This window comes from Medicago truncatula, chromosome 4 (assembly GCF_003473485.1).
Source record: "Medicago truncatula cultivar Jemalong A17 chromosome 4, MtrunA17r5.0-ANR, whole genome shotgun sequence".
Taxonomy (NCBI): Eukaryota; Viridiplantae; Streptophyta; class Magnoliopsida; order Fabales; family Fabaceae; genus Medicago; species Medicago truncatula.
The window spans coordinates 29,133,086-29,157,400 of NC_053045.1; the positions used below are offsets into that span (position 1 = coordinate 29,133,086).

The following is a 24,315-nucleotide window of genomic DNA, read 5'->3' on the forward strand; positions in this document are numbered from 1 at the left end:
ATTATGGGTTATTTCATATTTTATTATAGGTTTAAAACTACACGTTAATGAAATAGACCCGCAATACGTATTTAAATTTTGATTATATTAAAATAGACCCGCAATACTATTTTTTCCCGAAGTGTGTTAGATTTTTATTTTTTTGCTAGATTATTAGAAATAAAAAAATATTGAGGGAGTAAAGTGTAGATTTTAACATAAGAGGGAAGAAAAATGTAATTCAAGCTTCTCTTAGGGGAGGGGAGTGAAAAAAATTCTAATATATTTTAAATAAAAGGGGAGGGGAGTATATATTTTAACATAAGTGAGGAGAAAATAATTCAAGCATCGGGAAGTGTAATTTACTCTAATTTTTAACAACAGTATATTTGGGTTTCCTCTTTATACCCATTGGCCCAATATTTACTGTTTGCAATAAATACTTCAGAATGCTAATAATATTAAGGATAATTAATGATTTGGTCCTTAAGTTGTTTGTTGATTATATTTTGGTTCAATAAGTTATTAACGTTACAATTTGGTCCTTTAAGTTAGTATATGTTAGCCAAATAAATCATCACCATCAATCTTTTGCCAAAATGTTAAATATGCACATGAGAACAGTGACGCGACAACTTGCAATGTATATCCACCATAGACATTGGCTTAACGGTTTTGACGGTGGAGATTTATTTGGTTGACGGAAGATGACTTAAATGGACTAAATTATAACGTTAATAACTTAGGACTAAAATGTAACCAGCAAATAACTTAAGGGATCACATCATTAATTAAACCTAATATTAAAGGGGATATGAGATTTTGGGTTGCCTTATTTATTATCTCAATTATCCTTCTAAACAAACTTTCATAATAATGTTTATTGTTGTCATTAGAAAAGATAAAAATTTATATTATATTTGTTGCATTGAAATACATAATCCTGGGTTTTATGCTTGTTATAATTTAAAAGTCACAAACATCTATACTTACATTTTAATCAAAATCAAAATTTCATAAAAAACATAATTCATAATTTACAAACATTAACACAATAAAAAGTGTGGAATAACAGACACATTAATGCCGGTCTTTTCGCTAGTAAAGCATAACATTTTTCTTCAACTTCACTTCCTCTACTTTCCTCAACAACAATGACCAACAAACAAAAATTGAAACAGCAAGAAATGCAAGAATATCCGACTAATCATATGGCAATTAGATAAACAAAGTCTGACTCTCCAAAAGAAACAGACAGTATCATAATGAATCTAAATACGGGTTTAAAATCCAACAAGAATACAAATCCTGAAGTTAAAACTTAGAATCAACAAAGATGAGTCCAATCAGAGTATTTTTCCCCTTCAAAACTCAAACCTTCCTCATTGTAGTCTATTATAAACTTGGGAGAGTTGTCCAGAATAGAAGTAGAGGGCACAAAAGACACCAGAGAAAGCACACTTCAATTTTAACCTAAGATGCACCTGGACCTTAATGTACACAGACAAGCCAGCGAATTTTTCCGTGATGTTACAATTATATCCTACAATGCTGTGCAAGATATCTTGATTCATGTCAGTCAACAAGTAGCAACAACTTGACATTCGCCATGATACTGAAGATACCTTGTACCATAATCATTTTCAGACGGAGAAATTCAGAAGATATGAAGCCTTATGACGAACCTGAAACAGATTATAGCTCTATGTCAAATCACATTGTAACCAAATAATAACTGATTAAAAATAAGAAAAGAATTCCATTCACCTCTGACGCATAAGATCGTAGGTCAGTTGGTGAAATAAAGGTAGAACAATTTCTAAGAAAAGAACAGAACATCTCATGGATTACTTCATTGTCTTCAACAGAGTTGTTGGACAAAATCCAATTCTTTGCCAAGACCAAGTGAATGTAGAGTTTGAAGAAATCACAGCTTTTGTGTTTCAAGTTAATTGCATCAAGTGATTTGAGGATCTCTTCTCCATTGTTGGCCTGAAGAAAATGATATAAATGTAACTTATTTAAGCCTGAGGAAAACAATATCTATGTAACTTACTTAAGCAAATCACGATAGCAATCACAGATACTACTGCAATTAAATTTGGTGTTCATAGCTAACTTGTTTGAAAGAATTTTCTCACGGCATTTTGTCATTAAAGAATATATCTATATTATAGGGCACTAAAACAGGACTATATTCTAAATAGCATAATACATAGAACTAACGACCATAAAAATATTAAGAGGCAAAGGCTATTAAATATGGACCACTTTTATAAGTGGTCCAAGGTGCACAAGCAATATTAACCCTTAGACAGTGTGGTCCATGGCGGAGAGCCAAAATCCCGCCATACCGGCCGCTTTGTGGTGCCGTCATAACGGATTGTGGCAAAAAAAACCGCAATATCGGCCGATATTTACCATTGTGGCGACCGATTTTCGATAACACTGCCCTTAGATCTACATTTTATAGTGATACTGTGTACGCTCTGCACTCGATTTTTTTTTCTTCTGTGAGCAGACAATGTCATCCTCTTCCTTGCTGGCTTCTCCCTTACTAGTGACATGACTCTTGCCCCGAGTTTCTTGACGAGCAGAAACACATTTCAGATGTTCAACTTCAAGTCCTCCTAATAAACACACCCTCAACTTGATCCTTGCAGTGAAACACCTTTTTCGCTCTTTGGATTCTCCAAGGAATATAATAAAAGCAGCTGAAGTCTTCTCTCACAAGATGGAGTTGACTACAGGGATCAAACAACATTGTAATGTCCTTTCAAGAATGTCTACGTACCGATAGATTATATAAATCGTAAGTTGTCATGGTGATTTAACCTGTAGTTTCCTCGATCTCCCCTCAATCTTGAAGTAATGGACTATCCTTTACAATTCTTACTAGTGCTTGCTTTTCCAGGTCTTCTCCAAACATGTAAGCATTATCTCCACACATTTTAAAATTACCTGAGATGAGACTATCTCTAATGACTTCATTCTAAATACTATTTTGTATAGTTACTCATTCATCACAGCATTTGATCTCTACAACACTAAATTTCTTGCTGGCTCATACAACATCGTAAGTCTTATAGCTATGAAAGCGGTACTTTTCTATCACAAATCAGATCACAACCGAAGCATTTTAATATCTCATCCACTGTGCTTGAATCCTATGGTTGATATTAAGGGCTTATTAGAAACATCATGTGATACAAAATTAATATCTCATCCACTGTGCTTGAACACTATGGTTGAAATTAAGGACTTATTAGAAATATCATGTGATACAAAAGTTTCAACACCAAATATAATTTAGTGTTCTTTGTCGATGCCAAGAATTGAACTGCGAAAAAAGAGCTGACAACATTCCGCATATAGGTCAGAAAAATTTCAGCAACAAAGCAGCCCTTTTTAAAATAAGAATAACAACTACATTTAACACACTGATGAATTGAAATAAAGTACTTTTCAAACTTTTTTTTTGAACAAGAGTACTTTTCAAACATTACAAATGAAGAATGCTTGGATTTTCATCAATAAAAATTTGAGAGTGGATGTTAGGACTTCGTATGAGAGGGTGTTATCAGTAGGTAGTTAATTAGGTTTAAGTAGATTTATAGCAAGAGGCCCATTAGGATTTAATAATAAGAGGCCCATTAGGGTTATATATTTTAAAGAGTCCCACATCGGACAAAAGATGGCCAAAACATGTGTTTATAAGTGGGGAAAATCCTCACCTCACAAACCGGTTTTGCGAAGTTATGTTAGGCACAACCACAAATTCTAAGATAGTATTAGAGCCTCTCCAAGATCCAATGGGCCATCTGCTAATAATCTACTTGAACCTAATTAAGTACCTACTAATTACTTAAAATACCCTCTCATACTAAGTCCTAACAGTGGATTTTCGGTGTTAAATTTTTTGATTTTATCACATGCATGCTAAGTAACTTTCAACACAAACCAGACCTTCATTTAACTTCATATGTGCACAACAATAAATAAACTTGATGGAAGGGGAAAGTATCATACTCCGTCAAAACAAAAAAGCATGGTTTGATAGGCAATGGCGCTCCTAAGTTGCCTACAACGAGAACTATCTTCTGAAACACATTCAACAGTCCGGATGCAATTCAAATCCTCCGAGACTCTGCAGATCCAAGACAACAAGAATAAGAGAAATGAAGCAAAGGTAGCTTATAGCAAGAACAATCAATAGAAGTAATAACCTGCAAGCAATGAACTTCGCTACGTTCTCGCAGCTTGAGCACCATTCTTGGTCAGTAAAATAATCAACAACTGCTTGCAAGCAGTCATATAAAAGCACCAACAACCCCTGGAACCGGCGATCTAGGAACATACATATAATAATTTCAACTATCTCTTCAGCTTCAATAGTAGAGAGGATAGCTTTTTTACTCCTGTGATTAGAATCAAGAGGTATGAGTTACCAATATCATACTTTCAACATTCTGCACTTGATGAGTAATCTTATTGATGCAACTTTATAACTCAAATGATAACAGACAAAAGATAAACATGACAGAAAAATCATTTGGGTTATATATGGTGTAGACTCTGTGCTGCTGCTTACTTTATCCGGCAACAGTAAGTGACAAATCTGATCCAGGCTCTAATATTTTGGGGTGGACCTCCATTGTTAGAATCTAAAGACAATGACATATATTGTTCTTAGAAGCACAGTAGTAGATATAGCAAGATATTTGCATTCCAAATGAAAAATAATGCGAACATCTCTAAATTAAGTGTAATTGAAAAGAAAAAAAAGATATTCATGAAATGGAATATATTAGTGAAAACATAGCAACATATCAGCTCTAGAGTACTGAAACTTAATGTATTCAAATCTCTTATGGAAAGATACCTGAACTTTCATGCGCAGCACTGGATGAAAACTTAAAGAGAAACCCGTAAGTGTCAAGAGCACTTCTCAAATCTTTGTACTCAGGAAACCAATCAACTTTGACAGAAAATTGATCAGCCTGGTAAAGAATGAACATGAGTAGTAACAAATTAATATTATTAGAGAATAAAGGCGTCGAGATAAACATGCCAGATCATCATTTATATACAGTAAATTTGCTCTAAGTTTAACATTACAAACAAGTTTACCTCATTTCCAGAAGAGAGAATTTCACACCAAAAGTCGCTGGAAGAGTTCTGGAGCTCTTCTTTTGATGAATATAACACTGAAATAACAAAGCAAAACAGATGTATGACAATCATGCTCTCATGCTCACAGCTAATGTCAATATAAACATGAAAGAAACCGTGCTTTTACTTACTTGAGTTAAAGGCCCATAAAGCTACAGGTTTCTCAACATGGCCGGAAAGAAAAGCTAATTTTGAAAGCCAACCATTGACTAGTAACCCTTCAAGAAAGCTATCACCTGAAAGGACACACGGTATCAAGTGAATAACAACTTACAACAAATAAGTTGGTTTCATCCGATAGGGTATATAAGCAGTGTCCTGATATAATAGAATGTTTGGATTGACTTATTTGAGTTTACCTACAGGCATGAAACTTGTGAGACTGTTTGGGAGAGGTTATGGAAACAGCTTATGACACGTTCATAAGCTGTTTTCAGTGTATTTTCATATGCTCTTCAGGATAGCTTATGAAAACAGTTTAACTATAATTTATCTTTTGTTAATAGAAATAACTTATACACAAACACTTGAATGATAAGCGTCTATGCTATAAGCACTTCATTAAGTTGTTTACCCAAAAAGGGATTAAATATGGCTTAATTTAGTGCACTTTTTGCAATATTAAAGATAGATGGTTTATTATAAATTGAAAAACACAGAAAAATGACATTATAGCTTCAAAAATCAAAAACATCATAGCAACCTTTGTCAGCAGCCAACTCGACCACAGAATTTAGTCTGTTGTTCAAAAAAGATTGTATAAAGTTACAACTTCCGAGGTCAGGAAAGTCCAAACGGGGAAAGGGTTTCTGCAGCACACAAAATGAAAACATTACTAATATGAAGTATACAAACGATTAAGAGATAAAAACAACCGTATACATAGAGAACTACTGAGCATTTGATTTAGTATAATGACCTGTTCACCAAAAACTTCTACCCCCCAAACTGGAATTTCATTTTCTTCTCCAAAGGCTTTCAACTGGATAAGAATGGAAAGGTAATCAGTAACAATGTCAATTACAAAAATAAAAAACAAATGTAAGAAAGGGTAAAAAGAAAGAAAATATTATACCTGATTGTGACATTTCTCAACTAGCCTATTCAAATGAGCTTCCTTACGATCTTCATCATCGTATTTCTTCTTTTCATTTGCCTTAGCCTTTTTCTTTGCCTGCTTCTTCTGCTTCTCTGCAAGCTTCTCCTGTTCTTTGTAGTGTTCATTAAGAAGATCATCCAACCCAATAACCTTCTTCCTGGTTCACATAAATTTTAATTACTCGTTAGAACCTACGAAGCACTGACACAGACGCATATACAAGACACTCAAAATCACTCACAAGTGTCAAACGCTTTCAATCTGAAATGTCATTGCTACATAAATTAAAACTTGTTATTTGAATCACTTATTTAAATCAAATAAAGGGAAGCCCATTTAACGAAAAAACATAGATTCAACACATGTCGGACACCAGACACACATTCAATTTGAAATATCCGCGCTACTACATAAGTTAGAACTCATTCTTTTAATTAAATGAAGTGAAACCCATGTGAAAAAAACATAGATTTTGCATAAAAGTTTAAATTTTGGGAAACCCTAAATCCGAAAAAGGGAAAAATAACGGTAAAAATTGAAAGTTGAAGGAGTACCGCTTCTTGTTGATAGGAAGTGGTACGAGAAGGTCATCTTGTAGCTCGAAATCCAAAGGGTCATCCATGAGAGGAGAGTTTTGGTAACTGTGTATGGAGGTTTCGAAAGTTGAATCGTGTGAGAGAAGAGAAAAGCACCAAAATGTGTCTTAACGTGTTTTGTTGGAGGGAAAATCTTCTCCACAATTCAATCCTTTATTTCATGGAGCCCGGTTTTCATGGTAAAAATGAACTTTGATAAAATATAAATATAAATTACTACCTCCGTTCCTTTTTATTATCACATTTTGACATTTTACACAAACCAAGACAATCAACAATTGATACTATTTTTGATGCAATAAGCTATACTTTTACTATAATGACCTTATTTATTTAATATCTCATTGCATATATTTCTCTCTCCGCAATAAATAACTAAAGATAATATTGGTAAAACAACATTTAATGTTGCATTGAACTTTGAAAGTGACAGTTAAATAGGAACAAAAATTTTCTCAAAAAGTGACACTTAAAAAGGAACTGAGGGAGTATTTTTTTTGCTAATTCTTCCATCTTATATAGTATATATAATACAGTTGACTCTATTACGCATGTCAATACATAATTTTGAGCTTGAATATTTTGAATAATACTTCCTCCGTTTCAAAATGAGTGTCATTGAGCCAAAAAAATTTGTTTCAAAATGAATGTCACTTTACATTTTCAATACAACTTTAATTTTTTTTCTTCCAACTTTTCTCTCACACAATTTTCAATGCAACTTTAATTTTGTCTTTTTCTTATAAAGTAAGGGCAGTTTAATAAAAGCCTTATATCCAATGATTATTTCATTCCATTCCTTAATCTGTGTCAAAGCCTAAAGCGACACTCATTTTGAAACGGAAATAGTATATTAGAAAAATTATGAAAATTTGATATTTTAATAGTATTTGTCGACACAAATTCAACATCTTATATGCCATAATTTGTCCTTGTAGGAAAAATATGGTCAAAATATGAGGTGAATAGTGCATATTTTTAAAGTAAGTCGTTTAAAATGGAACGGAGTAAGTATTATTTATCCCATCCTATGTGTTACTCGTGCGCTCTATTTTATTCTAAAAATACCCTTTAAATTTAATAATTTAAATGTAGTGTGGATTATAAAATCTGAAATGCTTGCGGACAGAACTGCATGTCTTTGTTGATTCATCATTATATAAGTTGTTTTGATGGAAAGATGAATCGAGTATTCTTTATTGTTTGATAATCTTATTTTTTTGAAAAAAAAAACACAATGGACAAGTGGAGTTAGAGACGCCACTGTCCACTCTTCACTTACATCCAAACAAATCTGATTGAGAGCTTTTTCCTGATGCGCTCCTTTTTGAAACCCTTTTGTTCCACCTCCGTCCTTTCTCCACTTACATCCAAACAAATCTGATCCGATCTGATGTAGCCCTTGACCTAAGTGGTGTACTCTGCCTTAGAAGCACCACCTGCACACCGCCGGCCCCGCCGTTGTGGGTGCTCTGAACTCTCACACGTACTCTATGAAGAGAGATGGTTCTGTAAACATGCGTGATTTTCATTTGGAGATCCGTTCGTCTGTGTTTATGTTTAATTGGGTATGTTATGGTCGTCGCCGCCGACGGCTAAAACGGTACTTATATTCGGTTTTAGCTCTGTTCTCAGATCTGGTTGGTCCTTCGACGACTCTCTTGGCCGCTTTCATGATTTCGTGGTGGAGCAGGTTCAGTGGTGTTTGTTTCATGCGTTTAAAGATTCAGATGGTTAAGCCATAAATGGCGTTGTTAGCTTGTTGTTGTTGATCAACATGAGTTGTTTGGTTTTGGATTTGTTATCGCGTTGGCGATCGGGTTCACCACCATTATTGATTTCAAATCCGGTATGTCCTTCGGTAGCTCTCTTGGCCTTCTTCAATTCGTGGTGGTGCAGGTGCTAGTTTATGGGTAATGAGCTTCATGTGTCAGAAGATTCGGATGGTTTTGGGCTCGAAAGGGCTGGTACAACTATTGTGTTATTGCAGGGGATATTAGTTCGTGAATCCTTCTGTGTTGGCAGTTGATTCATACACTATTCTTCAAAAAAAGTTTGGTTTGATTATAGGCATGCCTATCTTGGTTACTTTTGGTGTCGTCCATGTGGTCATTTCTTTGATTTCGCTAATTATGATCCAGAGTTGTTGAGTTCTGCAGGTTTCAAAGATATGGTGACACGTCGATGCTATTTGAATATTTGTCGCAGTTGTTGTGACTGACTTCAGACTGTTTTGGAATCCTAGTCATTCGTATAATTGACATTGGACTAATTGGACTTGAAAGAGTTGGTGTGCTTGTTGCCTTGCTGCATGGAGTTGTTGGTTCTTGAACTATGTTGTGTTGACAGTTAGTTCATACTCCTGATGGCTGACCTTTGTTTAATCAGGATTAACCATTGGAGGTATCATTTGTGTGGTTTAATATGTTTGTAATGCATGTTTGGGTTGTCCTGCACTGTGTTTTTTTACTTGGTTAGGTCTATGTCCCCCCATGTTTTTTTCTTTTTTTTTTAATAATATATATGAGCACTAGACACAAGATTAAAGGTGTAGCTGATTAATCACCTATTCTCTTTCTTGATGTTTTTATGCTCTGACCTTATCTAAGAAAAAAACAAAAAAAAAATGGAGTTAGAGAAATAATCTCTGTGACAATTTTTCATTCAAAGGGGCTCAATAGATGTTATTGTCATATCCGCGCACAAGAATGTCTCATGTGAAAATACTCTCTTGAAGGTCTTTCTCTGTGTGGAGGTTGGTGCAAAATAGTCTCCACATAAAAGATCATCTTAGACCATTTACAATGGAGTTGTTGAAAAAAATATCAACTATTGAATTGGTGCAATGACATATTGAAAAGTATATGGATTATTTGAGGTTGAATTTTTTCAACCGTTGAATGAGGAGATAGTGGGGGAGGGTGTGGGGTCTAATTATTTCATATTGGTTAATTTAATACATCTGGCAAAATGGTTGTTCTGATTATCAGATTTTTATCTCATCATAATTATCTGAGGTCAATTATTTCATAGTAAATTAATTTTTATTTTTTTTTCACCAAAATTCTTTTTTTTTTGTCTATAAATAGAGATTTGGTTCATTTGATTTGGACACAGAAAAAACAACATTTTTCCCTCTATTTTTTTTTATTTAGCCTCAAATAAACTCTTATTTGTAGCTCTAAACATCTTTTTAGTGAAATAGATCCCAACAATAACTCTTTTAACACCCAAAATTCTCCATCATTCTCTTATTCTCTATAAGGTGTGTTTTTTTTTATTGTTTTGTAATGATGTTGGTTGCCATGTGCAACTAAACCTCTTTGATTAGGGTTTCAAGATGAACTCATTCTTATCTGTTAATTCAATAAATAAAGTTTTGTTTATTCAGTTTCTGATTGAAGTGTCTTATTTAATTTATATATGTTCGTTTCTATACTATATCTTAGATGAAGAATACTAGAATTGACAACCGTAATTATGTCTGATCAAGATAGTAGTCAATTGCTTAGTTTCTAAATTAAATTCTTGTAATCGAATCTAAGTATGAATTTAGAGTTATGCTTCATCTTTAAGGAACACCACAATCGTAACTCGTTGAATTGCGACGATATTAAAATAAAACTTTCACTTATATATCATCGGGTCATGTTCTACTTTCTTAAATCCAAAGAGAGGTCATCAACTAATAAATAACCGAGTTAATTTCAACAAAGATGGAAGGGAATTCAAGGATTCTTAATCGCTGTTAAACTTCTGAATCACAAAACCTAATCTCGCATTATGCATGACGATTAAAACCATGCCAACCACTTCATCTCTTTAAATTCTTTTATTTCTAATAAATTCCGCTAATTACCAAGTTGAACAACAATCCTTGTGAAGACGATAACTTACCTTTTTATTATTTGCGTACGATTTGGTGCACATGCGAATTCCGTTCATCTCTTCGAACATCAGTCCAATCACAGTTCATCGCTTTCCGACATCTTGAGCCAACCACAGTCCAATCATCCCTATCCGCCCGATTTGTGAATCATCCCTATCCACCCGATTTGTGCCACCATAGTTGAAACTTTATCCTTATGGCCGATGGTGATTGCCCGTGTGATTGCCCTATGTAATTCCTATGGCCGCCGCCTCTCTCTACATCTCATGTATCTCTCTTATTTTCTGGTTTTTTTTAAGGAGAAAACTTAGGTACAATTCGTTAGATGCTTTTCGTATGGTTCTTAACTAAATTCACCATGATTTCCTCAAATCCATAATTTTCTCGAAGTTTGTTATATCAAAAAATATGTATTTTTAGTTAAGAACCATACGAAAAGGGAATTGTACTTCTCCTTTTTTTAATTACCTATAGAAGAATATACTTATTATAGTTTAAAAATAAAATAAAAAACGATGAGAATAATTGAACACGCATACATGAGGTAAAATGTAGCGATCTTATCACAACACGAAAATGAGAATTTGATTTTTTAGGGGAGATGGATTCGTATTTGTTCTTTACATGAAAGATCAATCTTATTATAAATATAATACCCTCTGAAATTTTCATTAAGATAAACCACAATGTATATTTCTTAAAAAAAAAAAAAAAGATTACTTTAATTTTATTGTAGTGATGCTCAAAAACCAAAAAGAAGGATTTGTTTAAAAATGATGTTACATTGAAACTTATGATATATAGAATTAGGAAGTATAATCTCACGTGAACTAGTGACATGAGCACCCACTCCAAGTAGCAAAGAGAACACAACAATGAGTAATGCATCATGAGATTTGGCCATTTATAACCTAAGCACCACATCGACCCCTTCAAAATCATTATTGAAATCGTGTTCCTATTCTTCTTTTTTTGGATACAAAATTGTGTTATTTCTATATCTTATGTTTATCCACTGTGCCGAAATAATATGATTCACCGTGCAATCTAGATGCCACCAATAAAAAGAGGAAATGAGTGTTCAATTTTGACACTAATATACAGATACGTGTTTAAATAACTTTTAATTTATGGTCACTTATTTAAACTTTTTAAATCACCCAAAAATAACTCTCACCTTTATTTAAACTTTTTAAATCACCCAAAAATAAGTCTCACCTTTAACACAATTCATGAATTACTTTTTTGGCCGTTGGTTGTTTACTTAATCGATAAGGGAAAAAGAATTGTCATGTAAAGATCAATAGAAGAAGAAAAAAATTGAAAAGAACAAAACTTTTTCACGATATAATGTTGTTGTAAAAGTTTTTACACATAAACTACTCAAACTTAACATTTGTATAATTTATTTTTAGTTTTAATCCTCCACTTTTCGAGAAAAGGGTTGGTAATTAGTTGTCGAATGAAATGTAAGTAAAATTTGATCAAAAGATTTACATTTATAAATAAAATTCAGATTCTTCTCTATTAAAAACTTAAATTCAATCACCTAGTCATCATTTTGTATAATTTTTAAAGTAAAAAGTTTCATTAAAGTGGTCGAATTTTTATTTTTGAGAAGGACAAAGAAAACATATATATTAACAATCAAAATCAAGAAGCTTCAACACAAGATGTGCCACAAGAAGCCTAACAAAGAAGCAGAGTACAACACATAAAAAAATTAGGAAAAAAATCAAACTTAAACTAGCTAGGTAGCTGCACTTAAACAGTAAATAGGATTTTGCCTCCATAATTGATATTCAAAATCGAGTAAAACATATTTCGACTTAAACCACCAATAAAACCGAAGATTTACTCTTTCACATAGAATCTGCAGATTTTTCTCCTTCCGTTAAAATACACATCTGTTACGTTCCTTCCGGATGACTCAAACAACCGAAAGCCAAATTACATTTAAAAAGCATTAAACTCTACTGAAAACCCTTAAACTACCAAATTGATATGCTCTAACACCCGACCATTGAACGTAGTATAGAAACCAAACCAACTGAAAATACAGTGATGATGTAAAAAATATTTAATTTAATAGTACATATAAATATTTTTGTTTTCAAAATTTTGCTTAAAAACCGATTAATCCAGTGAAATTAATCTCACCGTCTACTTGCAAGAGATCCTTTTAAAACCAAAACAAATTTGAAAAATGAAAGAGATTTTTTTTGAAGCATACCCTCTCTAAAAAATGAAGCATGTTTATATGGCGGTCGACTTTAATATTGCTTTGCTAATTAATGACATCCACGACATTGGGAAAGTTTAATGATTAAGCAATTAATGATGGGAACGTAGGCTAGACGCATTTTTGGGTAGTTTTTGTGACTAGGATTGGGTCATGTAGTAGCTTCTTAATCAAGTAATCTAAACGTATTTTGAATGCTTATCTGACCAAAACTCCTACCAAATAATTCCTCCAATGACATCATATATTTCAGTTTTCACATAGAATGTCTTTGTTTGATTTCATTTCAGGTGACCCCATACTAATCCTATTGCCTTTGACCTCAAGATACAACCAAATTGATTTTTTTTTCATCAACCATTTATTATTATTCTTTATGAATACGTAACAAACATGTATAAACCCACTTGGCTGCTGAATAAATATGTGTCCCCGTGTACCAACTTTTTATCATATAGTTTCTTTGATCGGTTCAAATAATTGATCTTATCTTAATAATTCAATTTGAGAAATTCCACCAATACCTATTTTATTTTCCCCATTTTTATGTGTTCGTAAAACAGATAAATACTAGTATACACGAGACTTGTTAATATCATACATAAAATCTAGCTCTATGCTTCTCCTTTAATTTCTTTTTTCCAACACTCACGTATCACAAAAGCTACGGCCACTTTTCATTGTGGCTACTACCTTTAACTTTTTTCTTTTGCTAAATTACATTTTTTGTCCCTTAATTATTTAGGTAGCATCGCTTTGATCTCTTAACTAAAATTTGATTTATTTTGGTCCATTAACTTCTATCCGTTACACATTTTGGTCATTTCCGTTAAATTTAATTCAAAAACGTTAGGTTTTCTTCATTTTTTTCTGGATTTTTTTGGGATTCGTGTTGTTGAAGGTTGATGGAGATGACATGAAGATGAAAAAGATGAAGAAAACCTAACGTTTTTGAATTAAAACTAATGGAAATGACCAAAATGTGTAATAAAGAGAAGTTAAGGGACCAAAATAAATCTAATTTTAATTAAGGGACCAAAAATGCAATTTAATCTTTTTCTTTTTATATAGATTCACGAAATAATAATAGTCATTCGAAATTTACACATACAAAATAGATCATCAATCCAAGCTTAAGCTCTAATTATAACATCGGATATAATTGTTTTTATTATTATATTTTATATTTAATATATAAAAAATATGTATCTAACTAGTTAAGTTGAGTTAAATAAATCCTTCAAAAAAAAAAGTTGAGTTAAATAGAACAAACTCATAAGTTATAAATTCGTAAAGTATTTATGTAAGTTTCTTCTAATCTTTGAATTTTGGTATTAGGTGTCCTCTTATTACTACATTCATTGTAACCAGCTTTTAAAACTTCTTTTGCATGCATGTTTTTAATCTGGTAATTACTTTGAATGAAAGTGATTTGAATTTTCGAATTGTATCAGAAACTGATTTCTTTGATAATTTCTTTTATGATTCTCAAGGACACTTTTAGTTACGTCAAAATAGAATTTGTCCTTGCTTCGAATATGTTGATCTTACGATTTTTTTAGAGTAAACTAGCTTAAGAATTGAGTGCTCACCTTTATATAATTGGTTTTTTCAAAATTTGATGAGATTTTTGTTTGGTATTAAATTTTTGTTAGAATACAATCAAAAATAATCAAAATATTAGATAGTAATTAATAATTGTGTTTTGAATAGGTCAAGAAATGATTAAAAAAGTGATGTCACCGGTTCCTTTAGAAATAGTTAATTAAGGGGTCTAAACATGCTCAACAAGGGGTGGTTAGTGATGTAGTGGGATGCCATAATACAAATTTAGTATTTTGTATCAATAAAAAAAATGCCTAAGTACTACTCTTAGTTTATTTAATTAGAAACTCCATTCTTTTTCCGGGATTCGAACCTCATACCTTGCATATATTATGTATTATCCATACCAACTGAGCTAAACTCACGAGGACAATCAGAAATTATATTTACTAGAGGAGGGAATTTCAGATAGATATTATTTATTTTAAAACAAAGAAAAAATTACCTTTAGTTCGGGTTTGAAACAACCAACTTGTACTTACAACTCATATGGTAAGATAATATTTAATAATTTAATATATTGAAGTGCGAGTTTAAACATCCAACCAGATTATCTTTTGTGATTGAAGAGTCATGTCAGATCTGAGCCACGGATTTCCTACCGGTCCATGCAGACATGGACCCCTCCAAATTGAAGTAATTGAATGATATTGCTTTTATTTCTTTTAATTGAAAAGTCTATTAGGATCCGTTCCCTACTCTTTGCAATTCGCACTTAATTTATGTGATTTTCGCCTTTTAGATTTCTAAAACTAATATTTTTTTTTGGAATACTTGACCCAATCTCATTAGTTGAATTTATTGAGAGTTTATCTTCCTCAAGAATTATCGCCAGACAATGGTTGTAATTTTGGTCTTGATGTCATAACTTATAGTTTGATGCTGATTGTTAACCCTATTTAAGACAACCTTATCTTCAATGTGTGATGATATGATAATAACACCAGAAAATTTGGTTGATGTAAGAGCTCACAACAACTCCAACACTGCGCACATGAATTGTGTGTTCTTGTTTTTTTGTTTGTTTGGCAAAGTGTTTTCTTTAGTTATAGGCAAAATTACACAATTAGTCACGATTTTAGGTAACATTTTGGTCCTTTATCTTTTTTTTGTCACGATTTAGTCCTTTATGTTATAAAATAACAACACAGTTATCATTTTTTATGAAAAAAATAATCAAAAACTCCAAAAAATTCATCAAACTCGTAGGCAAACGTAAATCTTCATCATACAAGCCTAGAAAATCAAATTTCTTTGAAAAAAATCTCATAAAAAATGATAAGATATTGTCATTTTATAATATAAAGGACTAAATCGTAACAAAAAAAAGATAAAGGATGAAAGTGTTACCTAAAATAAAGTTAAGGGACTAATTGTGTAATTTTGCCTTAATTATATGAATGATAGTATTAGGGAGATTGATTGGTACCAAATACGGTTGGAACCTTGAGACTTCTATTGGATGTCAAAGATTTTAATGATCAGGTGGGTTAACCAAAATAAGTGATTGATTGTTTCTAAAAAGCTTAGAAAAATTATTTCAGTTTACCAGTCTACAGATTTGATTTGTAACAGTGATAAATTGATCAATTTGATAAAAAATGATTTACAATAATGTATTTTAATTTTTTTAGATAATCAATTACAGTACATTTTTTAATTATGTAAAAAAAACAATATTTTCATTAATATTATAAATACTAGCGAAAATTATGAACAATTTTTTTTTTTTATGAAATTTTGATTTTGATTAAAATTAAAATATAAATGTTTGTTGCTTTCAAGTTAAAACAAACCAAACTAATCATGATTATTTATTTCAATAGTATCAACAATATAACAAAAATATAATCTCGACATAAATATAAATATTAAATAGAGATAGTTCAAAGAAATATATCTCTATTTCATAAGTTTGATAGAATCTTATCATATCATATATCCCGACATAGTATGAACCAACATAGTGTGATAATATTTAAGTCTCTTAATTGCTTGGTTTAATTTATTCTTGAGCCGGTGTGTATTGAAAAATATTCACGAAAAGATGTTAATTCTTTAAATGAATTTTAATTATCTTCAGAATGTTAGTCTTTAGAGTTAAAGACAGATGATACATTTTTATCTATCAAAATAGACATGGTACGATGATATCACATCTTGTATTTTTTTATGAATAGAAATTAATCTTGAGAATCTAATTTTTTTCAACTTTATATTCGGCTCAAGGGACCAACTAATTCGCAGAGTCAAATTCCACCGTCCAGTTATAGGAGAGCGGGGTCAATTGGTGACAAGTTTATTAAATATGGAGGTTTCATGATCCCTAATTTGCATGACCATTAAATTGTGTTTAGGTTGTTGCGGATAACGTGAATTACAATATTTGTTATATGATTAGACCATCTATGATAATCTTTTGCTAATTTGAATGTTATGTATGCTTGTGTGGTTAATAGAATATTCAAATATATATATTTCGATGCACAAAACTTTGTTTATAATAATTAATCTGACCAATGCCGGATATATGTACCGATTATAAATAAAAGTTGGTATATTTAAAAGTATTAAGTTGGTATATTTAACACTAAAAATAATATAACCAGCCAATTTTAAGCAAAAGAATGAAAGTAAAAATCGTTGAAGTAATCTACAAACAAAGCTAAAGCTGCATATTACCGAGAGCCACACCATTCACCAAGCTCATTTCCGATCCATCACTACCTCATTAATCATCATCATCCATGTGACCTCCAAAATAATTCACCCCTCTATGTATCTGTATTATTTTCCCTTTCTTTTCCTTTTCTTATTAAAATGTCCACTCAATAATTAAAGAATAATCGAAATTCGGAATACTACAGACTATAGTACAGTTCATACACCCTGTAATAAGAAAATAAAATATAAAATTTCAAAAGCCATAACGATTTTCCTTCCAAAACATTAATTTTTCTTCTTCTTTCACATCAGTTTTCGATCCACCAAAGATGTACGATTAATCCAGTTCATGCATAGAGACATGCGCACGGATCAAATATTATTCTCTCTGAAAATCGAATCCGATATTCTCCAGATACATCTTTGAAATGAACTTCCTGCCCCTGTAGCTCAAACAACTTAGTTTTCAAAACATTAATTTAACCAAACCCCATTTTGTCCAAAATAAAATACAAAAATAGTACCCTATTTGTTTATCCTCTATGCAATAACGAAGTTCTAACCCACACCTTTCCCTTCATTTCCTTCCTGTCACTGTTTCTTAGCTTCTACTTCTAAGCCATACCAGACCAAGAAAACACCTTCTCAACCTCTCAACATCCTTCACCTTCAATCTCTTTCCCTTCACCTTCTTATAGTTTTTTTTTTCAATCAATGAAATGGATCAGAATCACAAGAAAAAACCCTCAAAAAACAAAGGATACTATGTTAAAATGAAACTCATGCATAAACATGGTATTAGACCTCAACAACAAGAAAAAAACCATTTTCATAAATATTACAAATGGATTCTTTGGCTTTCTCTTTCTCTCTATTTCTTCACTTCTTACCTCATTAGCAACAACAACAATCACAACCACAACAACAACATAAAACATCATCAAATAACATCAACAATAAAATCACTTTCTCAATCCTTATCCATCAAAAAAACAACATCATCACCTCAAACACTTCAAAAAACTAGTTTGAAAAACTTGAAAATATTTGTGTATGATCTTCCACCAAAATACAACAAAAACTGGCTTAAAAACCCAAGATGCAAAACTCATTTATTTGCTTCAGAAGTTGCTATTCATAGAGCTTTATTAACAAGTGATGTAAGAACTTTTGACCCATATGAAGCTGATTTTTTCTTTGTACCAGTTTACGTTTCTTGTAACTTCAGCACCGTTAATGGCTTCCCAGCAATTGGTCATGCACGTTCATTGATTTCTTCAGCAGTGAAACTCATCTCCACCGAGTACCCTTTCTGGAACCGTAGCACAGGATCAGACCATGTCTTCGTAGCTTCACATGATTTCGGTTCTTGTTTCCACACCCTGGTAAAAACTAAAAACTAAAAAACCAACAACTTCATGTTACAAATGTTTTTTTTGAGTTTTTCTAATGATGATTTTTTGTTTTTGTTTTTGGGTTTTGAAGGAGGACGTGGCAATGAAAGATGGGGTACCTGAAATTATGAAGAATTCAATTGTGTTACAAACTTTTGGTGTTACTTATGATCATCCTTGTCAGAAAGTTGAACATGTTGTGATACCACCGTTTGTTTCGCCGGAAAGTGTACGGAATACGTTGGAGAATTTTCCGGTGAACGGACGGCGAGATATTTGGGTTTTCTTTCGTGGGAAAATGGAGGTTCATCCTAAGAACGTTAGTGGAAGGTTTTACAGCAAGTAATCACACTTTAATCTTTAATCTCTCTAATTAATATCTTAATTTACATGCTTAAAATATGCGGAGGAGGCGGAAGTTCGAACCCGCACACCCGCAGCTGCTAAACTATTTGACAAAAAAAAAAATATCGATATTATTATTTATACCTTTTTTATATGAGACAAAATTAATATAGGACCAATTTTTTCTGTCATGTAGCCAATGAACTAATTTTCATATTAGAGACAAATTTTTTTTTTTTTTTTGAAGATATAAAATGTTAAGATAACTTTAAGTTTTTCTGTTTATTATTGTTTTTAGTGATTTTCTAATGAATGCATGTTTTGCCCTTGAAGGAAAGTGAGGACAGTGATATGGAAAAAATTCAACGGTGACCGGAGGTTTTACCTACGGAGACATAGGTTTGCCGGTTACCAGTCAGAAATTGCACGTTCGGTGTTTTGTCTATGTCCTTTAGGGTGGGCCCCATGGAGTCCTAGACTGGTTGAATCCGTTGCATTAGGTTGTGTGCCGGTAATCATAGCAGACAGTATCCGGTTACCATTTTCCTCCGCCGTGAACTGGCCGGAGATTTCAGTCACGGTGGCGGAGAAAGATGTTTGGAGGCTGGGTGAGATATTAGAAAAAGTGGCTGCTACAAATCTTAGCATTATTCAAAGAAATTTGTGGGACCCACGTACAAGGAAAGCACTACTTTTCAATAGTAGGGTCCATGAAGGAGATGCCACGTGGCAGGTCCTACATTCTTTGAGTGAAAAGGTGGATAGGTCTTATAGGAGTTCAAGGGTTTCACGCCAATTAGAATTTGACACGTAATGGGTATGTATTTGGTATTATTTTGATTCTTCACACAGTAGATTTTCACACACATTGTGATTATTGCATGGAGAAGAATAAATGAAAAATTAGGAAAATTATTAGTGGTTTACAGCTGGAAATTTTGTGGGTGATGACATTAATGGGACCCACAGGAGTACTTCGAAGTATATTAATGGTGACATGGCTAGCATTGATTCGATGTCCGTGCGGTTTGGAAAAGGAAAAGGAAAAGGAACTATGAACTGAATAGTTTGAGTAATCATCATGCAAATCTAATGTATGGTAGATTTTGTAAAATCATTTTTGTTGTAAATAAATATACTATAGTGCTATGAATATACATATACATTTTTTGAAATCATATGCTTTGATGTTATATTTTGGATCGATAAAAAAAATAAGAATTGTGGGTATATTACAAGGTCATTTGTACATGCTAGATGAAGTTATATTTTTGGACATTACTATTTTATAGATTTTAATTTGTTACAGTAGCTCGAAAGTGGGTAAAGGTAAATTGTGTCAGATGGGTGAGAAAAAGTCTTGGGAAAATGAATATAAATGTGGGGAAAGGGGTGAGTGAAATGATTAATGAGAATGGAAGATAGATAGGGGAAGAAGAGGGAAATATGGGAAGTGGGGGTGTGGTTGTGTCAGGAACTTTATTATGGTAGTTTAATTTGAATGAGTATCATTGAAAGGTAATGGGATGTCAGTGGTCACGGATACGGTATGGGGTGTCAAAATCAATGTTGCCTTGGGGAGAATCCAACCATGCTATGGTGTTATCACACTCTTTCTTGTTAGTTCTGCATGATAATAGTAGAAATAGTAGAAATTTTGCTCTTTTTCCTACACTTTTCGCTTGCATCCTGTAGACTTATCCAAAATATTCATGTGTTAGTTAACCAACGTAAGTGTAAATTAATGTGTTAGTCAATTAACTCTGCGCTATTTAAGTAACACATGTGTAATGCTAAAATTTCTTCAAAAAAACTAAAATTTCTACAAATAAAGTGAAATTAAGTAGGGTAATTATCACTTACTTGATATTTTAGAAGAAATTGGCTTTGAATGGCGCAAAAATGGTGAAAATCGGATATGGGGGAAAAATTCGAAGTTGGGAAGTTTAGGAAATGAGGGAAATGTGTTTCTGTTTTGCTGAAATATGACTCAATTAACCTGCGCAAGTTAACTCACGGAGTGCTACTTAAGTCACGCATAGGACTCAACGTGCGCATGTTAAGTCACGCAGCGTGACTTAACTTGCGCAAGGGTAATTTGGACAATGCTGCAGGGCGCGATCGTTTTGTGCTGGGTGAAGAGCAAAATTCTAATCGTAGGTTGGTTTTACACGGGAAAACCCATATACTTTAAAATGAATGACGTAGCGTATCCACTGTGTATCCTGCACCGATACATGTCTGATATTTCCCGATACGTATCTGGAGAGTATCCAAAGATTAAATTATTTATTTTTTTTAAAAACAATTATCCGATACTTTTTCAGATACATATGGGATACAAGCGATATACGGTGGAAAACCGATATGTGCGGGCTACCTGATGTTTTCTATTTAGGATATATATATATATATATATATATATATATATATATATATATATATATATATATATAATTGACTAATTGTTGCTTTCTTTATTATCAACATTACTTACATTTATATTTCTATTGTTTTCGCTGTCTGTTTTGTGTCTCTTTGTTTGTTTGAGAATGATGCTATTGTTGATTGTTGTGTGAAGGCAAATTCATTGTTGTGCCTTATCGTTTTTCTATGTCTATTTGGTCTAGATTTTGTGCCAATTTTTTTGCTTTTGAGTTTTAGTCCATATTTTGTATTTTGAGTTTTAATATGTAGTTTAAATTTAATTTTTTATTGAAGTATCCCAGCCGTATTGTATCTTAAATTTTAAAATTTTCCCATATCAACGTATCAGTTTCTATTCGTATTATGTATATGGACTTCGTAAGTTTTACACTACTTATTATATGAAGAATAGTACAATACCACTAACGAGGTCAAATTAAAAACAAAAATTTACACTTTATTAACTTCATTATTTATTTTTATTTTTACAAAATTACAATATGATTGCTTAACTTCATTCATTTTAGATGACAATTTGATTCCTTATTTTTGTCATGTCATTTTTTTTTTATCTTTTGACTTGTTGAACTTTTTAATGAAATTACGAGTTCAAAACAAATGTCGAATGAGCAGTAAAAAGTAATTTTATTCTGATCTATATCAATAAGGTGATATGCAAAATTGTGCAAATTTGAGTGGAACTATACTTATGAGTGATATCATGGAATTATGGGGAAAATAGATTGAACTGATACACAGAAAAGAGATTCGAATTATTGATAACTAATTTGGTGTTATGTCTGAGAGGTTGATGATGGAAGCAATCTATTTACTACGACGTGTGATATAGTGATATCAGATGGATAAAATATATTTGCATTTAGTTTTCCTTAATTTAGAGAAATCGTATGATAGAATGCTTAGCGAGATTTTGTGGAAAGCTCCACAGAAGAAAACATTTAGGATTTCTTATATTTGAGTTATGAATGAGTTCCAACTAATATTTGAGTGCATGAATGAGTTTCAACTAATATGAGGATGCAAGATGGGGCTAATGACTATTTCCATAAGAGTAGGATTACACCAAAGGTTAATCATAAGCACTTATCCTTTTACTTTAGTTTTGGATGTACTTACATAACACATCCAAGAGATAACTTCCAAATGTATGTATTTTGCATATGATATAGAGTAGAAATTACTCTATAACTTGAGAGTTTTTTTTTATTTTATTTCAATGAGAGTGGTGCTCCTTTTATAGGAGAGAATACAACTAATAACCTCTTTAATTTAAGAAGTGATATAATGAAAAATAAACGACCATTAAAATAAAATAATAATAAAAGGAAATAATATATATATATATATATATATATATATATATATATATCAACACTCTCAATCAAGTTGGTGCATATATGTTGTTTGTTGATTTGATGGCACAAAAGATGATTTTTTTTTACCTTGTATGCCAAAAAAATTTTAAATATGACCCCTATCAGATTTATTTTTCGAAATGACCCACTTTTTATTTTTGTCCATTTGTTTTTTGTCGTTTTCCTCATTCATGCCTTTTGAAACGGCGGGAATGAGTCCCTCCCTGACCATGCAGATTTGACCTTTTTTTTATTTTTTTTACCGTAGTTTGAATTGGCGGGAATGAATATTTGATTTTTTTTTCTTTCCGTTTTTTGTTTTTTTTGGACAACATTTGTTTATTTAAAACACAAATAATAATAAATAAAGGCTCGTGGAGAGATAAGTGTAACACTCCGTTTTCCCAACTTGATTTTTTTTGCATAAATCAGAGTAAACATTTAAAACAGGATGTTACACTTCTTTCAAACATAAATATAGTAAAATTGCTATTTATTTCAATCATCTCATGTCATCAATTTAAATCTCAATGCAACGGAAAACTTTTAATTTAAACATCGGAATGGCACAACAACCTCAACTTAAACAACTTATTAAAATCCAGTCTTGGCAAATCTTCAACATAAACCATAACAATTACGTAACACATGGAAAACAAGTAAAGATTCTCACCCCGTTACGTATCAGAGCGACCCTAAGACGACACGTGAGAGAGTCACTCACTTCAACAGCTATCCTTGATTAATCTGCACGTTCCCACGTAGTAGGAACATTCAAACAGAAGGGGTGAGATTTCACATTCAATAATAATAAGCATATATTTCATCAAATGCATTTAACAACATCGAGATCATCAATTAATAATAATAATTCTTCATATAATACTTCATTAACAACTCATTGAAAAATGACAACTTAACGACAACGACAATGCGACATCAACCACTTCAACTCGACAATGCAACTACAACTTCTTAATCATGCATGTGGTACCAACCAGGGCATCAAGCCCCCAACATATAGAGCATAAATATACACATAGAGCATCAAACCCTCAACTTAAAGAGCAAATAGGCTCACAGGGCATCAAGCCCTCAACATAAAGAGCAAAGGCTCACCGGACATCAAGCCTTCAACTTTAAAAGAGTATGCATGGACTTAGCAACTTACAACTTAGACAACTTCAACAACTTATATGAATCCAATATTTTGAAACAACAACTTACAACTTTGCAACTTAGACCAACACTTGCAACTTAACGATATTAATAATCAATAACAGTAGAGACAACAACATAAAACAACTTGCAACATAGCAACATTAATAACAACAACTTGAATGATATAAACATCAATATTTTCTATATCAAACATTTTCCACATAATAAATGTAATTGAAAATAACCAACAACATTGATCATTTAAATTCAGACTCTCTGAAAGGCAATACCTTTGTAAACAACTTCCACTCCTACCCCAAAGACCAACTCATAACATCATGTGCGACAAAGATCGTAATAATCCTA

At 32.2% G+C, this 24,315-nt stretch overlaps 2 protein-coding genes across 5 annotated transcripts; one reads left to right on the plus strand and one right to left on the minus strand.

Annotated features, from left to right (window-relative positions):
- Window positions 1-1,043: 1,043 nt before the first annotated feature.
- On the minus strand, window positions 1,044-10,766 carry LOC25492372 (uncharacterized). Of its 4 annotated transcripts, none has more exons than XM_013600472.3 (13): window positions 10,744-10,766; window positions 6,805-6,891; window positions 6,227-6,407; window positions 6,071-6,133; window positions 5,855-5,960; window positions 5,283-5,387; window positions 5,110-5,186; window positions 4,862-4,979; window positions 4,571-4,643; window positions 4,206-4,397; window positions 4,009-4,126; window positions 1,747-1,971; window positions 1,044-1,664 (listed from the first exon to the last, which is right to left on the minus strand). In XM_013600472.3, the coding sequence occupies exons 2-13, from the start codon at window positions 6,870-6,872 to the stop codon at window positions 1,623-1,625; spliced, it is 1,368 nt and encodes a 455-aa protein (XP_013455926.1). In that variant the 5' UTR covers window positions 6,873-6,891; window positions 10,744-10,766; the 3' UTR covers window positions 1,044-1,622. The 4 variants fall into 4 exon arrangements, 3 of the variants coding, with proteins under 3 accessions (XP_013455926.1, XP_039689565.1, XP_039689564.1); XM_039833631.1 differs by lacking the exon at window positions 10,744-10,766 and adding an exon at window positions 8,129-8,215; XR_005645876.1 differs by lacking the exons at window positions 1,044-1,664; window positions 1,747-1,971; window positions 10,744-10,766 and adding exons at window positions 2,479-2,723; window positions 2,815-2,940 and having other exon boundaries at window positions 6,805-7,022.
- Window positions 10,767-17,802: 7,036 nt separating this feature from the next.
- LOC11407169 (probable glucuronoxylan glucuronosyltransferase IRX7) lies at window positions 17,803-20,163 on the plus strand. Its single transcript, XM_003606299.4, has 3 exons — window positions 17,803-18,631; window positions 18,732-18,982; window positions 19,319-20,163. The coding sequence occupies exons 1-3, from the start codon at window positions 17,966-17,968 to the stop codon at window positions 19,797-19,799; spliced, it is 1,398 nt and encodes a 465-aa protein (XP_003606347.2). The 5' UTR covers window positions 17,803-17,965; the 3' UTR covers window positions 19,800-20,163.
- The last annotated feature ends 4,152 nt before the right edge of the window (window positions 20,164-24,315 follow it).

What these genes read in the sequence shown, in the direction of transcription:
- LOC25492372 (XM_013600472.3), bottom strand. Translation starts at nt 6,872, where the DNA reads ATGGATGACCCTTTGGATTTCGAGCTACAAGATGACCTTCTCGTACCA. An exon ending in CTTCCTATCAACAAGAAGCG is followed by an intron (nt 6,408 to 6,804) that starts GTACTCCTTCAA and finishes TATGTGAACCAG; the next exon opens with GAAGAAGGTTATTGGGTTGG. An exon ending in TAGAAGTTTTTGGTGAACAG is followed by an intron (nt 5,961 to 6,070) that starts GTCATTATACTA and finishes TGTGTGCTGCAG; the next exon opens with AAACCCTTTCCCCGTTTGGA.
- LOC11407169 (XM_003606299.4), top strand. Translation starts at nt 17,966, where the DNA reads ATGGATCAGAATCACAAGAAAAAACCCTCAAAAAACAAAGGATACTAT. An exon ending in GTTCTTGTTTCCACACCCTG is followed by an intron (nt 18,632 to 18,731) that starts GTAAAAACTAAA and finishes TGGGTTTTGAAG; the next exon opens with GAGGACGTGGCAATGAAAGA. An exon ending in AGTGGAAGGTTTTACAGCAA is followed by an intron (nt 18,983 to 19,318) that starts GTAATCACACTT and finishes TTGCCCTTGAAG; the next exon opens with GAAAGTGAGGACAGTGATAT.